Source organism: Narcine bancroftii, chromosome 7 (genome assembly GCF_036971445.1).
Source record: "Narcine bancroftii isolate sNarBan1 chromosome 7, sNarBan1.hap1, whole genome shotgun sequence".
NCBI lineage: Eukaryota > Metazoa > Chordata > Chondrichthyes > Torpediniformes > Narcinidae > Narcine > Narcine bancroftii.
In genome coordinates this window covers 214,766,177-214,784,573 of record NC_091475.1, presented here as the reverse complement: position 1 = coordinate 214,784,573, position 18,397 = coordinate 214,766,177, and the positions used below count along the sequence as shown (strand labels likewise).

General features: G+C 50.0%; 1 protein-coding gene across 5 annotated transcripts in view; it reads right to left on the bottom strand.

Annotated features, from left to right (window-relative positions):
• Positions 1–18,397, bottom strand: part of LOC138739703 (dynein heavy chain domain-containing protein 1) — a 194,564-nt gene that overhangs the window by 150,884 nt on the left and 25,283 nt on the right. For all 5 annotated transcript variants that reach the window (XR_011342368.1, XR_011342369.1, XM_069892290.1 and 2 more), the window contains exons 10-16: positions 15,103–15,250; positions 14,463–14,698; positions 12,802–13,045; positions 12,110–12,267; positions 6,709–6,834; positions 2,613–2,889; positions 52–179 (exon numbers count right to left, since the gene is read on the bottom strand). Coding sequence is in view for 3 of the 5 variants with exons in the window: in XM_069892290.1 (XP_069748391.1) it covers positions 52–179; positions 2,613–2,889; positions 6,709–6,834; positions 12,110–12,267; positions 12,802–13,045; positions 14,463–14,698; positions 15,103–15,250 (1,317 nt within the window). In the remaining 2 variants the exon portion in view is untranslated. The remainder of the gene's footprint in view (positions 1–51; positions 180–2,612; positions 2,890–6,708; positions 6,835–12,109; positions 12,268–12,801; positions 13,046–14,462; positions 14,699–15,102; positions 15,251–18,397) is intronic.

Genomic DNA, 18,397 nt, shown 5'->3' with positions numbered 1-18,397 from the left:
CCCTGGCTCAGCCGAATAGCAACTGTTGCCTGAGTGACAGGAACTTCTTACCTGAGACAGCTGCATCTTCCGCCACTGCTTGACTTCTTCAGAGGCGGTGAAGAAGAGGTTCCACAACTCTCTCCTGCAGGCAATGTTTGTTTCTGTCATCTTCAAGAAAGACAGATTGAGGGGCTTTCCTGCAAATCAATCAACATAGCACTGGAGATGGGTTACTGGAATCCCCGGTTCCCAAGCCCAGCTGCAGATGAGGCCAATGTCTCTGCACACTCCAGTCCAGTACAGCAACAGGCCCTTCAGCCCACACGTCTGTGTTAAACAAGGAGTCCAAATCACACTAAACATCTGCTGCACCTGATAGATATCCCTCCACCTGATAGATATCCCTCCACCTGATAGATATCCCTCCACCTGATAGATATCCCTCCACCTGATAGATATCCCTCCACCTGGTTTGTCCCAATAAGACAGGGAAGGGATGGTGGGTAGGAAGGGTGACGAGGTCCTGCAAAGAGAGTCCAGGGAGTTAGGTGCTAGGTTGAAGGACAGGACCTCCAGGGCTGTGATCTCAGGATTGGTGCCCGTGCCACGTGCTGGTGAGGGTAAAAACAGGAAGTTAATGCAGCTGAACATGTGGCTGAAGAGATGGTGCAGGGAGGTGGGCTTCAGGTTTCTGGATCACTGGGCTCTTCCAGGGAAGGTGGGACCTTTTCCGACAGGACGGTTTGCATCTGATCTGGAAGGGGACTAATATCCTCGTGGGCAGATTTGCTAGAGCATCTCCGGTGGGTTTAAACTAGATTTTCAGGGGGAGGAGAACCAGAGTGCCAGAGCAGACAAGAAAGGAGGAGAGAAAAGATGATGTGAAGTCTGCAGGTAGCAAAAGTTGTGCGTGGTGGAAAATATATTCTCAGGTGTATCTATTTCATTGTAGGATTGTAGGAAAGGGAGATGAGGTCAGATAATGGATTTGGGGTGGAATTATGACATTGTGGCCATCAGTGAGACTTGATTGCTGGAGGGGCAGCGCTGGCAGCTCAATGTTCGTTGTTTCAGGTGTGATAGAACAGGAAGGATGAAAGGGGAGGAATGATGAACGGAAGGTGGCAGTGGAAGCTGGTGTGAGTAGGGAAGGGTAAGAGTGTTGAGGAGTAGGTTTTCATAGGTTGGCACAACATGGTTGGCTGAAGGGCCTCTACTGTGGTGTAATGTTCTATGATATTTCTCCGTTATATACTTTGTTAACCCTCTACATTGTCCACAACTCCACCAATCTTTGTATCACCTGCAAAGTTACTCACCCATACTCCTACTTTCAATCCAAGTCATTTCTATATATGAAAAACAGGGGTCCCAACACTGATCCCTATGGATGACCACAGGTCCCAGGTCTCCAGCCTGAATTATCTCCTTCCACCACTACCCTCTCTTCTCTGGGTCAGCACATTCTGAACCCAAACTATCCATCCACCATAGTTACCATGCACCTGAACCTTCTGGAATTGCCGATGATTAAGGACATTGTTCACAGTAACAGGGTCATGAAGCATGAATCAGGCTCTTGGCCCAACCTGCTGATGTCCACCAACTTTCCATTCTGGGCCTCTCCAATTTGGAACCAGAGGACACTATAGCACAGAAAGCAGGCCATTTAGCCCTTCTAGTCCATGCTTAAATATCAATCCGTGAGTCCCATTGACCTGCACCCAATCCATAACCCTCTACACCTCTCCCATCCATGTATCTATCCAATTTATTCTTAAAACAAGAGTGAGTCCGCATTCACCACATCAGATGGTAGCTTGTTCCACCCTTCTGAGTGAAGAAGTTCCCCCTAATGTTCCCACTAAATCTTTCCCTTTCACCCTAAAGCCATGTCCTCTTGTATTTATCTCTCCTAATCTAAGTGGAAAGAGCCTACTCGCATTTACTCTATCTATACCCTTCATAATTTTGTAAACCTCTATCAAATCTCCCCTCATTCTTCTACGCTCCAAGGAATAAATTCCAAACCTGTTTAATCTTTCCCTGTAACTCAGTTCCTAAAATTGGGGCAACATTCTAGTAAATATTCTCTGTTCTCTTTCTACCTTATTGAGATCCTTCCTGTAGTTAGGTGACCAGAACTGTCCTTTCTTGGTTTGTCCTTCCAAAATGCAGCACCTCTCACTTGTCTGCATTAAATTCTATCTGCCATTTTTCAATCCACTTTACCAGCTGGTGTCTGTGACCTCCCCATTCCAGACTGTGACCCCTCCCATCCCAGACAGTGTCTGTGACCCCTCCCATCCCAGACGGTGTCTGTGACCCCTCCCATCCCAGATGGTGTCTGTGACCCCTCCCATCCCAGACAGTGTCTGTGACCCCTCCCATCCCAGACGGTGTCTGTGACCCCTCCCATCCCAGACGGTGTCTGTGACCCCTCCCATCCCAGACGGTGTCTGTGACCTCCCCATCCCAGACGGTGTCTGTGACCTTCCCATCCCAGACAGTGTCTGTGACCTCCCCATCCCAGACGGTGTCTGTGACCTCCCCATCCCAGACAATGTCTGTGACCTCCCCATCCCAGATGGTGTCTGTGACATGGAGGTTGCTGGAGGTCAGAGTGGTACCTTTAATGACATGATTGGTTTGGCTGAGCTCCTGCAGTCTCTGTGCCATGGTCAGGAATTCATCCCTCAGTTGCTGCAGTTGGTGTAATGTGGCCAGAGCATTCTGACTGGGATCACAGAACGAGGCGGAGCCCACTTTGGAGTTAATGAATAGCACTTGTGCAGTAAAGAGCAACCGTTCCTGTTCCAGGGAATCAAGCACCGAGTCATGCTGAGACCTGATGTACTCTGAAGCCTCCCTGCACATCTGGAGAAAGGTGTTCCACAGGTACTCCACCTGGTGAGAGAGCACAAGCAGACACTGGGTACCAGTGAATGGGCACTGGGGACCAGTCAGCGGGGACTGGAGTCCAGAGCGGGGACTGGAGTCCAGAGCGGGGACTGGAGTCCAGAGCGGGGACTGGAGTCCAGAGCGGGGACTGGAGTCCAGAGCGGGGACTGGAGTCCAGAGCGGGGACTGGAGTCCAGAGCGGGGACTGGAGTCCAGAGCGGGGACTGGAGTCCAGAGCGGGGACTGGAGTCCAGAGCGGGGACTGGAGTCCAGAGCGGGGACTGGAGTCCAGAGCGGGGACTGGAGTCCAGAGCGGGGACTGGAGTCCAGAGCGGGGACTGGAGTCCAGAGCGGGGACTGGAGTCCAGAGCGGGGACTGGAGTCCAGAGCGGGGACTGGAGTCCAGAGCGGGGACTGGAGTCCAGAGCGGGGACTGGAGTCCAGAGCGGGGACTGGAGTCCAGAGCGGGGACTGGAGTCCAGAGCGGGGACTGGAGTCCAGAGCGGGGACTGGAGTCCAGAGCGGGGACTGGAGTCCAGGGCGGGGACTGGAGTCCAGGGCGGGGACTGGAGTCCAGGGCGGGGACTGGAGTCCAGGGCGGGGACTGGAGTCCAGGGCGGGGACTGGAGTCCAGGGCGGGGACTGGAGTCCAGGGCGGGGACTGGAGTCCAGAGCGGGGACTGGAGTCCAGGGCGGGGACTGGAGTCCAGGGCGGGGACTGGAGTCCAGGGCGGGGACTGGAGTCCAGGGCGGGGACTGGAGTCCAGGGCGGGGACTGGAGTCCAGGGCGGGGACTGGAGTCCAGGGCGGGGACTGGAGTCCAGGGCGGGGACTGGAGTCCAGGGCGGGGACTGGAGTCCAGGGCGGGGACTGGAGTCCAGGGCGGGGACTGGAGTCCAGGGCGGGGACTGGAGTCCAGGGCGGGGACTGGAGTCCAGGGCGGGGACTGGAGTCCAGGGCGGGGACTGGAGTCCAGGGCGGGGACTGGAGTCCAGGGCGGGGACTGGAGTCCAGGGCGGGGACTGGAGTCCAGGGCGGGGACTGGAGTCCAGGGCGGGGACTGGAGTCCAGGGCGGGGACTGGAGTCCAGGGCGGGGACTGGAGTCCAGGGCGGGGACTGGAGTCCAGGGCGGGGACTGGAGTCCAGGGCGGGGACTGGAGTCCAGGGCGGGGACTGGAGTCCAGGGCGGGGACTGGAGTCCAGGGCGGGGACTGGAGTCCAGGGCGGGGACTGGAGTCCAGGGCGGGGACTGGAGTCCAGGGCGGGGACTGGAGTCCAGGGCGGGGACTGGAGTCCAGGGCGGGGACTGGAGTCCAGGGCGGGGACTGGAGTCCAGGGCGGGGACTGGAGTCCAGGGCGGGGACTGGAGTCCAGGGCGGGGACTGGAGTCCAGGGCGGGGACTGGAGTCCAGAGCGGGGACTGGAGTCCAGAGCGGGGACTGGAGTCCAGAGCGGGGACTGGAGTCCAGAGCGGGGACTGGAGTCCAGAGCGGGGACTGGAGTCCAGAGCGGGGACTGGAGTCCAGAGCGGGGACTGGAGTCCAGAGCGGGGACTGGAGTCCAGAGCGGGGACTGGAGTCCAGAGCGGGGACTGGAGTCCAGAGCGGGGACTGGAGTCCAGAGCGGGGACTGGAGTCCAGAGCGGGGACTGGAGTCCAGAGCGGGGACTGGAGTCCAGAGCGGGGACTGGAGTCCAGAGCGGGGACTGGAGTCCAGAGCGGGGACTGGAGTCCAGAGCGGGGACTGGAGTCCAGAGCGGGGACTGGAGTCCAGAGCGGGGACTGGAGTCCAGAGCGGGGACTGGAGTCCAGAGCAGGGACTGGAGTCCAGAGTGGGGACTCGGGTCTAGAGAACATAAACACGGAACAGACCATCATCCCTTGATGTTGTGCTGACTCATTTATTCCAAAGAACCATCGAAAACTGCAGCACAGAAAACAGGTCATTTGGCCCTTCTAGTCTGTGCTGAAACATCATTCCTCAAGTCCCGATAGCTTATATCCATTCCATAACCCTCCATACTTCTCCTATCCATGTATCTATCCAATTTATTTTTAAAACTTAGAGTGAGCTTGCATTCACCACATCGGATGGCAGCTTGTCCTACACTTCCACCGCTCTCTGAATGAAAAAGTTCCCCCGAATGTTCCCCCTAAACATTTCCCCTTTCACCCTAAAGCCACGTCCACTTGTATTTATCTCTCCTAATCTAAGTGGAAAGAGCTGACTCACATTTATTTTGTCTATTCCCCTCATAATTTTGTAAACCTCTATCAAATCTCCCCTCATTCTTCTCTGCCACATGGAATATAGTCCTAACCTGTTTAATCTTTTCCTGTAACTCAACTCGGCAACATTCTAATAAATCTTCTCTCAACTCTTTCGATCTTACTGACATCCTTCCTATAGTTTAGTAACCAGAACTGTACACAATACTCCAAATTTGGCCTCACCAAAGTCTTATTCAACTTTACCATAACATCCCAGCTACTGTACTCAATACTTTGATTTATGAAGGCCAAGATGCCAAAAACTCTCTTTACAACCCTGTCCACCTGTGATGCCACTTTCAGGGAATTATGTATCTTTATTCCCAGATCCCTTTGTTCCTCCACACTGTGCCTGACCATTTACTGTGTATGTCCTACCTTGATTTGCCCTTCCAAAATGCAGCACCTCACACTTGTCTGCATTAAATTCCATCTGCCATTTTTCCAGTTGGTCCAGATCCCTCTGCAAGCTTTGAAAACCTTCCTCGCTGTCCACATCGCCTCCAATCTTTGTGTCATCAGCAAATTTGCTGATCCATTTTCCCACATTATCATCCAGATCATTGATACAGACAACAAACAACAATGGTCCCAGCACTGATCCCTGAGGCACATCACTCGTTTATAGGCCTCCAGTCTGAGAACCAACCATCCATTACCACTCTCTATCTTCAGCCAATTTGAATCCAGTTGACAACCTCTCCATAGATACCTAGCGTCTGAACCTTCCTGATGAACCTTCCATGTGTGACCTTGTCAAAGGCCTTACTAAAGTCCATGTAGACAATATCCACAGCCTTTCCTTCATCAACATTCTTGGTAACCTCCTCAAAAAATCTAAGATTCATTAAACACGACCTACCTCGCACAGCATCATGAAGACTGTCCTTAATCAGCCCTTGGCTGTCCAAATAATTGTATATCTGATCTCTCAGAATACCCTCCAATAATTTACCTACTACTGACATCAGGCTCACCCGCCTGTAATTTTCTGGTTTACTTTTAAACAACGGAATAACATGAGCTACTCTCCAATCCTCTGGCACCTCACACGTGGCTAAGGGCATTTTAAATACATCTGCCAAGGCTCCTGCAACTTCTAAACAAATCTCCCTCAAGGTCTGAGGGAAGATCATATCCGGCCTACCTTTATCTACTTTTATTTGCTGTAAGGCAGCAAGCACCTCCTCCTCTTTAATCTCTATATGTTCCATGAGACGACTGCTTGTTTCCCTTCCTTCCTTATTCATTATGCCAGTTTTTGAGTAAAAACTGAAGCAAAAAAACTGTTTAAGATCTCCCCCACCTCGTTAGGCTCCACACATAGATGACCACTCTGATCTTTTAAGGGACCAATTCCTTTAAAAAGTACTGAACCCTCTCTACCCCATAACCCTATATTTTTCCTCCATCCATTTGCCTGTCTAAGAGTCTCTTAAATGCATCAGGTCTCAACCTCTCACCACCAAGAGGGTGCAGGCCAGGGTATCAGAGGAAGCTGGTGGTGGGGTTAGAATGTACTTGCAACAACCGTCCCATCTCCCACCCCGATACCTGCTCCTCCTCCTTCTCCTGGTACAAGGCGTGGTGCTGGAAGTGGCTACGGATAATCTTCAGCAGTGCGTGCACCTGATCCAACGTCTGGCGGTAGGTTTGGTTCCTCTCACTGCATGTGTCGAACTGAGAAACAAGGACAGAGTTCATCAGAGAGCCTGGAGAAGACAGCAGGTATGCTGGCTTTCATTGGTTAGAGTGCTGGGTCTAGGAACAGGGACATCAGAGATGGCGTTGGTTAGACCACACTTGAGCATCATGGCTGGAAAAACATAATAATCTGAAAGGGTGTAGAAAAGATTCACAAGAATGTTCCCAGGACTGGAGGACATGAATGACCTCAAAAGGGGCACAAGAAGGATTAGGGAAAATTCCAAGATGCTTTGGTAGAAGAAATAAACAGGAAGACTATTTTCTAAATGGGGAGAAAATTGAAAATCCCCAGATGCAAAAGGACCTGGTGGTCCTTGTTCAGGATAGTCTGAAAAGAAACTTGAAGGTTGAGCCAATGGTGAAGAAGGCAAATGCGATGCTGGCGTTCACTTCAAGAGGATAGAATCTAAGAGCAGGGATGTGATGTTGAGACTTTATAAGGCCCTGGTGAGACGTCACATGGAGGATTGTAAGCAGTCTTGGGCTCCTCATTAAAGAAAGGACACGCTGATGCTGGATAGGGTTCAAAGGAGGCTCGCAAGGATGATTCTGGGAATGAAAGGGTTATTGTATGAGGACAGTTCTTGGCCTGAACTCATTGGAATTCACGAGAATGGGTGGGGGCGGGTTGGGAGATCTCATTAAAATATTTCAAATGTTGAAAGGCATGGAGAGTAGATGTAGAAAGGTCTCATAGTGTCCACAGGAGTAAAGATATAGAACTGACATTTCGAGCCAGATCCTTTCTTCAAGGAATGAGTGAAAAGTGGGCAAGCGTATGAATAATGAATGGGAGGGAGAGGAGCCAAACCAACAGATAAAAGGTGTTAATTGGATAGAAGAGGAAAGGTGAGAATTGATTTTGACTCTATGAAAGGAGACAGATGGAAAAGGGGAGAGAGAGAGAGAGAGAGAGATAGAGAGACAGACACGAAAGGAGGCTGTGGGAATGAAGATGGAGGGTGGAGTGGAGGGGGGGGGCAGGTTTAACAGAAACAGGAGAAATCGATGTTAATGCCATTCGGATGGAGGGTGCCAGACAGAAGATGAGGTGTTGTTCCTCAAATTTGCAGGTGGTCTCAATCTGGCAGTGCATGAGACCATGGAACAGATATGTCAGCAAGGGAATGGGATGGGGAATTGAAATGGGTGGCCAATGGGAGATCCACCCTACTGAAGCAAACAGAACTGAAGTGCTCAACAAAGTGAACTCCAAATTTGCATCTAGCCTCTCTGATGTAGAGGAGATGAGGTGTATATGGATTTTAGTAAGGCATTTGACAAGGTCCCGCATGGGAGACTCGTTCAGAAAGTCATGAGGCATAGGATCCACGAAGCCTTGGCTGTGTGGATTCAGAATTGGTGGAGGGTAGTAGTAGAAGAAACATATTTTGTTTGGAGGTCGGTGACTAAGAGGCAGAAGGATGGGTCAGTAAGTTTTCAGGTGACACAAAGGTTGGTGGAGTTGTGTATAGTGTGCTGAAGGTTGTCGTAGGTTACAAAAGAATATATACAGGATGCTGAGTTGGGCGGAGAAGTGGCAGATAAGAGTTCAGTCTGGAACATTGTGAAGTGATGCATTTTGGAAGATTGAACTTGAAAGCAAATGTTGATGAACGAAGTTTGATAGCAGGATTTCTTAACAGTGTGGAGGCACAGAGGGACCTTGGGATCCAAATCCATAGATCTCTTAAGATCACCATGCAGGTTGATAGGCCAGTTAAGAAGGCCTATGGGATGCTAGGCTTCATTAGTCAGGGGATTGAATTAACAGGAGTCTCCATGATTATGATGGGCATAGATAGGGTGGACAGCCAACACCTTTTTCCCAGGGCAGCAGCAGCAAACACCAGAGAGCATCTGTACAAGGTGAGGGGAGGGAAGTTTAGGGGAGACGTCAGGGTATGTTTTATTTTGTTTTTTTTTTAAACATAGAAAGCAGTGGGTGCCTGGAATGTGTTGCCAGGGGAGATGGTGGTGGCTGTTTCAATAGGGATATTTAAAGTCTCTGAGACAGGCACATGGATGCAATAAAAAGAGGATTATGGGTGTGAGGTGGCCAACAATAACAAATGGTGGGTTAAAGAATATCTTTCATTATTACAAAAATCATCTGAAGCTAAACGCAATTTTTTTACGCAGAGATACTGTAATTATCATGGACGATTCTGCATCAAGAAATTCTTGGTTGCTAGGGAGAATCGTGGATACAGTTCTGGTCTAGAAAGGTTTCATTTGGCAAGTGCAGATTAAAACCAAGACTGGTTACTTAAATCGACCTATTACTAAAATCAGTATTTTACCAAAAGCAAAAAGTTTTGATTTATTGGATTAATCAGATAATTCGAAATATCATCGCTAGGTTTCAGTGAAGATGACATGTTTTGAAATTGGGAAATATAAGAGATTGGAAAGTCTCATCTACATTCTTATTCAAAGAAAAGTATTTTGATGCTTCTTTTTGATGGTTCTTCGAAGAATGAAAGCAAGGTTTATATTGTTGAGAAGGTTTACATAAGTCAACACAACATTGTGGGTTGAAGGGCCTGTACTATGCTGGAATGTTCTCCAAGGAGAGGCTGGATAGGCTGGGACTTTTTTCCCCTGGAATGTTAGGAGGTTGCAGAGGGACTTCATAGAGGTTTGTAACATCATGTGTTATACATGGTGGATATATTGAATTATCAGTCTTTCCCCAAGGCAGAGGTTTAAGGTGAGGGGGAGATAGTTAAAAAGGACCTGAGGAGCACCTTCACACAGCGGGTGTTGGGTGTGTGGAACAAGTTGTCAGGGGAAATGGTCCAGGCAGAGACAATAGCAACATTTAAAAGACATTTGGATAAGTACTTGGATGGGAAAGGTTCATGGAACCATAGAACACTACAGCACAGAAACAGGCTCCTTCAGCCCTTGTTCATGCCAGACTATTATTCTTTCTTTATCCCACTGACCTGCACCCAGTCCATAACCCTCCATACCCCTCCCATCCACATACCTGTCTAAATTATTCTTAAATGTTAAAATTGAGCCGCATTCAGCACCTCACTTGGTAGCACGTTCCACACTCCCACCCCTCTCTGTGTGAAGAAGTTCCCCCTCATGTTCCCTCTAAACTTTTCCCCTTTCATCCTTAACCCATATCCTCTGGTTTGTATCTCACCTACAATCAGTGGAAAAAACCTGTCTACATTTACTCTGTCTGTCCCCCTCATAATTTTAAATACCTTTATCAAATCTCCCCTCATTCTTCTACACTCCAGGGAATAAAATCGTAACCAGTTTAACCTTTCATTGTAACTCAGTTCCTGAATTCTGGGCAACATCCAAGTAAATCTTCTCTGAACTCTTTCTATCTTATTGATATCTTTCCTGTCGTTAGGTGACCAAAACTGTACACAATACTCCAAATTTGGCCTCATCAATGTCTTAGACAACTTCACCATAACATCCTACCTCCTTGATTTATGAAGGCCAAGAATCAAAAGCTCTCTTTACAACCCCTTCCACCTGTGACGCCACTTTCAGGGAATTATGTATCTGTATTCCCAGATCCCTCTGTTCTACTGCACCTCTCAGTGCCCGACCATTTACCGTGAATGTCCTTTCTTGGTTTGTCCTTCCAAAATGCATCACCTCACACTTGTCTGTATTAAATTCCATCTGCGGCCATTTTCAGCCCATTTTTCCAGCTGGTCCAGATCCATCTGCAAGCTTTGAAAACCTTCTTCGCTGTCCACAACACCTCCAATCTTAGTGTCATCTCCAAACCTGCTGATTCAATTCACCACATTATCATACAGATCTTTGATATACATGACAAACAACAATGGTCCCAGCACCAATCCCTGAGGCACAGCACTAGTCACAAGCCTCCAGTCTGAGAAGCAATCATCCACCACTACTCCCTGGCTTCTCTCATCCAACCCTTGTCGAATCCAGTTCACTACTTCACCATGAATACCCAGCATCTGAAACACCCTGACTAACCTCTCATGTGGGACCTTGTCAAAGGCCTGACAAAAGTCTATGTAGGCAACGTCCTCAGCCTTTTCTTCGTCAACTTTCCTGGTAACCTCCTCAAAAAACTAACACGACCTACCACACAGAAAGCCATATTGGCTATCCCTAATCTGATCTTTTAGAACACCTTCCAATAATTTACCAGCTACTGACATCAGGCTCACTGGCCTATCATTACCAGGGTTACTTTTAGAGCCTTTTAGAGTGTTCAGACTGGACACAGGGATATTGATAAGTTTAATCAACATGGAGGGGTTTCTGTCACACAGAACTGTGTTGGAGAGTGAGGGGTGTTAGGTCTGCTTTGTTCATGAATGAGTGAGACAAACACCAGGCTGAGTCGAAATCAGGGTTCTTTGTTCTTTATTACCGGATTGTAACACTTGCGACTAAACATGTTAGTCGGAGAATGCATTCTGCCGTTATCAGCAAAATGGTGATTTTTTATACCCTTGGATACATGCTTAGAACATCATCATATCATTACTTGTCCAATGACTAAAACTGTTGCTATCCTTTCCCTGCTAGCTTCCTGCCTCTCAATCCATCAATGTCTCTCTTATCTTGCAAGTACAAGGATGCATTTACATCTTGTTACAGCCCTGTACATTCCCATCTCATGATGTTTTACCTAACAGGAGTACAAGGACACCTCCCCTTCTTGTTACTGCCCTGTACAGGGTAACTCCCTACACATTCCCATCTCATGATGTTTTACCTTACAGGGGTGAAGGGTGAAACATGAGGGATGAGAGATGATGGGTGAAAGGTGAGAGATCAAGGATAAGAGGTGAGGTGTGAGATGTGAAAAGTGACATGAGGGGCAAGATGTGATGGGTGAGGGGATAGGGGTGGTTGGGGAGTGGGGGTGAGGGGTGGTGGGTGAGAGGTGAAGGGATAGGTGGGGGAGTGAGGGGTGTTGGATAATGGGTGAGAGTTGAGGGTGAGGATGGTGGATGAGGGGTGATGGATGATGGGTTGGGGATGGGTGATAGGTGAGAGGTGAAGGGAAATGGGTAGTGGGTGGGGAGTGAGGGGGAGGGATGATGGCTGGTGGGTGAGGGGTGGGAGCTGATGGGTGGGTTACAAGGTGATGTGTGGGGGAGGGGAGATGGGCAGAACCACTGGTCAGATGCTGTGACCTGTGGGTGTAGCAGAGCTGCCCAGCCCTGGGGGCGTGAGCTAGTGAAGGAAGCTGACGGCATGGGACAGTGCTCAAGGGTTTTACCACATCTATGTATGAGCCAAAGGCAGCCACGTCTGCAGGCTTCTCCTTGAGATGTTGGATGACCATGGTCAGGTCCTTGGTCAGTGCAGTCAGCTGCTCCTCTGTCACCTCCTTCAACACCTGCAGCATCTGCAGCTGCATCGACTGCAGAGCGGGAACTGCAACATAAAGCATGCATCACTGCCAGAACGATGGTGTGAGAGGCAAGACCACAGGGAGCTGCCGCCTGACACTGATCACACCGCTGGCATCAGAGAGTGCGAGTTCACCCTTGGCAGAGCGTAACTCATCGTGTCCACCAAGACAAAGCAGGCAGGTGTCCGATGGGAGACAGCTGGTGGGCAGGGTGCCCGGTGGGAGAAAGCTGGTGGGCAGGGTATCCCATGGCCAGGGGTCTGGTGACGGACTGAGTCTCTGTGGACGGACAGGGGGCCTGGTGACGGACAGGGGGCCTGGTGACGGACAGGGGGCCTGGTGACGGACAGGGGGCCTGGTGACGGACAGGGGGCCTGGTGACGGACAGGGGGCCTGGTGACGGACAGGGGGCCTGGTGACGGACAGGGGGCCTGGTGACGGACAGGGGGCCTGGTGACGGACAGGGGGCCTGGTGACGGACAGGGGGCCTGGTGACGGACAGGGGGTCCCTGTGGACAAGGGTCTTATGATGGACAGGGGGTCCCTATTGTACGTACCCATCTCCAGATGGATGAAGGAGCAGTCGAACACCAGCAGCCGGTTTGTGCAGATGTGGAGTTGGCTGATGCTCTGCCCTCGCTCCTGCCACTTTCTCAGCAGGGTGATGCGCTCCTGGAACTGGTCAGCTTTCCACCTCCGCATCTCCTCCACACCTGCTGGACCCCAAGCTCGTATCAACTGATGTGTCTCCAGGAGCCAGAGGTGGCGGATTCGGAACAAGAGCGTTTCCTTCAGTGCAGCCTGATCAACATGCAGAGCATTTATTGTCAAACACTGACACTGTGTTAGTCTTGTCCATGGACACCCCAACCCCTCACTCAATCCCCTCCCACAGGCACCCCAACCCCTCACAACCCCCTCCCACGGGCACCCCAACCCCTCACTCAATCCCCTCCCATGGGCACTCCTCCTCACTCTACCCCCTCCCATGGGAACCCCAACCTCTCACTCAACCCCCTCCCACAGGCACCCCAACCCCTCACTCAACCCCCTCCCATGGGCACCCCAACCCATCACTCAACCCCCTCCCACAGGCACCCCAACCCCTCATTCAATCCCCTCCAAGGGACACCCCAACCCCTCACATAATCTCTTCTCACAGGCAACCCAACCCCTCACTCAATCCCCTCCCATGGGAACCCCAACCCCTCACTCAACCCCCTCCCACAGGCACCCCAACCCCTCACTCAACCCCCTCCCATGGGCACCCCAACCCATCACTCAACCCCCTCCCACAGGCACCCCAACCCCTCATTCAATCCCCTCCAAGGGACACCCCAACCCCTCACATAATCTCTTCTCACAGGCAACCCAACCCCTCACTCAATCCCCTCCCATGGGCACCCCAATCCCTCACTCAATCCCCTCCCATGGGCACCCCAATCCCTCACTCAATCCCCTCCCACAGGCACTCCAACTCCTCACAACCCCCTCCCAAGGGCACCCCAACCCCTCACTCAATCCCCTTCCATGGGCACTCCTCCTCACTCAACCCCCTCCCATGGGAACCCCAACCCCTCACTCAACCCCCTCCCACAGGCACCCCAACCCCTCATTCAATCCCCTCCCATGGGCACCCCAACCCCTCACTCAACCCCCCCCATGAGCACCCCAACCCCTCACTCAACCCCCTCCCATGGGCACCCCAACCCCTCACTCAACCCCCTCCCACAGGCACCCCAACCCCTCACTCAATCCCCTCCATGGGACACCCCAACCCATCTCATAATCCCCTCTCACATCCACCTCAACCCCTCACTCAATCCTCTCCCACAGGCAACCCAACCCTTCACTCAATCCCCTCCTATGGACACCCTAATCCCTCACATAATTCCCTCTCACAGCCACCCCAACCCCTCACTCAATCCCCTCCCACGGGAACCCCAACCCTTCACTCAATCCCCTCCTGTGGGCACCCCAACCCCTTCCCATCATCCCTTCACCCCTTCCCCATCGCTCCCCTTCCCCGTTACCCTCTCTCCGTCACCCACACCTCGCCACTACCTGACCCTGTCACCCCCCCCTCCCCGCCACTTCCTCTCCCTGTCACCCCAACCCATCATCCCCATCACCCCTCCTCTCTGTTACCCCCTTCCCATCACCTCCCTATCACCCTCTCTCCCCATCTCTCCTGGCACAAAGTCACTGTCACATTTACCTTGATCACCAAGCTCTGCTCTTGCAGGCACGTTCCCAGCTGCCTGTCAGCCCTCAGTGCCTCCCTCAGCTGCCTGCTGCAGGTTAGGTGGAAGTGACTGGTCAGGGGTTCCCCACTCACCCCCTGGCCTCTGTGGTCATGTTGATTAGACAGTGAGACAGGGTGCAGCAAGCTTGGCTGATTAGAGCTCAGAGGCTTGGTGACAACATGAGATTGCGTGTCCTCATCCCCAAAATCTGCAGAGAGGTGAACAGATTTACTCTACAGCCGACCCCTTGTGTCCCTGAAGTGTGACCCTTAGTTGTGACGGACCGTCCCAGTCCCTGTGGCGAGATGGGCCCCCCGTGTCCCTGTGGCATGATGGACCCTCCCCATCTCTGTGGCGTGATGGACCCCCCTCTTGTCCCTGTGGCGTGACGGAAGCTCCGTGTCCCTATGGCGTGACAGACCCTCCCCATCCCTGCAGCATGACGAACCTTCCGTGATCACGTGGTGTGATCAGTGGGAAGCACACGGATCGGGAATCTCTGACCGGTGGTAATCAGAGAGATCAGGAGTCTGTGACCCTCACTGTTAGTTGTACACAACATATAGATGGAAGTGCGTATTGGGGGGATAAGTGCTGTCACTAATCACTCACCTCCTGCCCAGTGCCTCTCACACTCTTTGGACACACTTAGTCCAGATCCCTCCTCGAAGCTCCATGGGAGTTCTCTCCTCATTTTCCCACTCTCCAGCTCCTCAGCTTCTGGCTGAGGGGGACTGCCAACTGGCATTGCCTGCAACACCTAACAGACAAGGTTGCAGCCGTGAGATGTCTCCCCATCAGAGGATGCCCCCTCCTGCCCACTCCCATCCATATGCCCTTCACTGTTCTGCAGAGTACTCCAACTACAGTGGCCCACCTCCTCACTCACCCACTGCACCCTGGTGTTTGGCCAAACCATGCCGCAGAAGGAACCTATTCTGGAAACGTAGCATTTAGGTGACTGTTTTTGATCACAAAATGTATTCAGGTTGAAGGTTCTGGAAATAATGTTGTGGCAGGGACAAACCAGGGAGCTTAACTTGGGTGGTGTGTGAGTTACTGGAGGGATCTGACATCTGGAATGCTCCACCTCTGTGACCTTCCCCATCACCCTTAATACTCAGTCCTAAATATAGTTAATGAAGCAGCACATTCCACAGATTCACCACTCTCTGGGCAAAGCAGTTCTGCCTCATCTCCCCCAAATCTTGAGGCTGTGTTCCCTAGTTCTATTTTCACCTACCAGTAGAAACAACCCACCACCCCCCCTGCCTCTGTCAACCTCTCCTCATAATTTTAGTTTTCTATCAGATCCCCTCTCATTCTTCTAAATTCCAGCGTGTTGTCCCAGATGACTCAATCTCCCTTCATAGGTCAACACCCTCATCCCTGGAATCAACCTGGTGAACCTCCTCTGAACCAGCTCCAAAGCCAGTACATCCTTCCTCAAGGAGGCCAGATTGCACACAGTTCTCCAGATACAGCCTCACCACTACCTTGTCAGTTTGCACCATAACCTCCTTGCTCTGAAATTCAATCCCTCTGCAATGAAGACCAACATTCCATTTGCCTTCTCGACAGCCTGCTGCACCTGAAAAACCAACCTTTTGTGATTCATGCACAAGCCCTCCCAAGCCCTTCTGCCCTGCAGCCTCATGCAATCGCTGCCATTTAAATAAAATTCTGAACTTCCATTTTTCCTTCCCAAGTGGATAACCTCACAATTACCAACATTGTTCTCCATCTGCCAGACCCCTTCCCACTCACTGAACCTACCAATATCTTCCTGCAGCCTCTCCTCATACTCTGCCCAGTTTACCTTTCGACTCAATTTATTGTCATCAGTAAACTCTGATGCATTAAATCGTGCCTGTACTGACAATATCCACATCAGCGGTGCGAGTGTAAGATCGCTAATAAACTAATAGGTACACTAAGAGGTCTTGTCTCTCTGTGAGATGAACCTGGGAGGCTAGACTGCAGCTCTGGACGGCTTTATAGACAAGGTCACCAGGATGCCCCCTGGTGACCTCGTGGTGGAATTACATCTCAGCACAACGAACAGCTGCAGTTCCAGTGCACTCCACTTACTGCTAATTTTCAATTAGAAATAATAGTTGTGATCACGAGACCCAATTGGTTCTCCAACATTATTGTCCGCTCCCTGACCTAGCTCGTTCCCTAACAGGAGATCCAGTATTACACCGTCCCGAGTCGGTCTCTGACTTCCCACATCCCACAATTGGAGCATTTGACTACCCCAACTGACTCCATTACCTCCTTTCTCAATGTATATAGGTTATTTAAAAGAAAAACTAAACAAATAATACTAAAAGACTCACCAAAAAGGACACTTTACCACACATATTGCCTTGATACAAGAAACCCCACCTTACTGCACAGGAATATAAAAAACTAAGGAGAGAGTGAGTAGGGCATATAATATCGTCATCTTTTAATTCTGGGGTGGGGTGGGGGGTAGCCATCCTGATAAACAACACACCAGTAATTTCAGCCATCAGGCTGAAATGTATTAGTTAATTGTCAGCTTTACTCAGAGTCCTGGACACTTTAAATCTATACACATCTAATTATGAAACTTGACAGATGTACGCCCTCAAACCAGGGACTTTTATTCCACACCTCACACTCCCATACTACCATTCACCTCTTTTTGTTATCAACACAGTTAATTCACAGAACATTAGAATCTGAATACCTATCTAGAACCTCGTCTGATCATTCGCCTCTTATTCTCTCTATTCTGATGCCAGAAAAACCAATAAACTGATACAGATGGCATCTACCCTAAACCAAAAACCAAAATTTTGCAAATCCAATAGAGACCAGATAAAGCTGTTCTGCAAGATAAACTGTCCTTCTGCTCCCAATAGTTCTATTCTATGGGACACATTAAAAGCCAACCTTAGGGGACAGATAATCTCATATACAAAAGGTATCATGGCAGACATAGAAGGACAGGAAACAAAAAATTCTGCAATTGGAAAAGAAGTTTCAACAGTCCAGCTCCAGAAAATACATGTAAAGTGCTTTGTCAACAAAAACCCCTCAAGTACAACATACTGCACACATAAAATAGAAAAAGCCATTCTAAAAACTAAACAAAGATATGATGAACTGGGAGAAACAGCACATAAGGCCTTGTCCTGGCAATTGAGGGCAGAGGAGAGTTTGAGAAGAATAAATTCAATCCAGACAGAAACAGGCTCAGTTTCACATAATCCAACAGAAATCAATGACACATTTAAACAGTTTTATACAAACATATAAATCAGAGTCCCCAGAAGACCCAGAAGATTGATGACTTATTTTCCACTGTTGAACTACCCAAACTTGGCCAAGAAGATCAAGCAAATTTGGACCTTCTCTTTACTTCAAAAGAAATTGAAAAAGCATTGGGCTCACTACAGTCCGATAAATCACCAGGGGAGGATGATTTTCCACCAGAATTTTATCGAGAATTTAAGGATCTATTATACCCCTCATCATGGATGTAACTAACTTAGAAACACTCCCCGAATCATTCTCTACTGCCATAATTAGCGTGGTTCATATAAAGAACAGGGCCCATTGAAAAGCCCCTAATTTTGGCCCATTTCATTACTAAACTCAGATTACAAATAGATTTCAAAGGCCCTGGCTAACCGGCTTGGCCAATACTTGCTAAAATTAATAAATACAGACCAGAGTGGCTTTATTTTGAAGCATCAGTCAGCCAACAACCTATGTGGCTCTTCAATATTATCTACTATGCAAAGTCTAAGGCTGAACCAAGTGTCATTGTGGCCATGGATGCTGAGAAAGCCTTTAACATGCTGGAATGGCCATATTTATTTAGAGTGATCCTTTGTTCTATGTGGGCCTCATATGTTGTTCTTTTTATTCT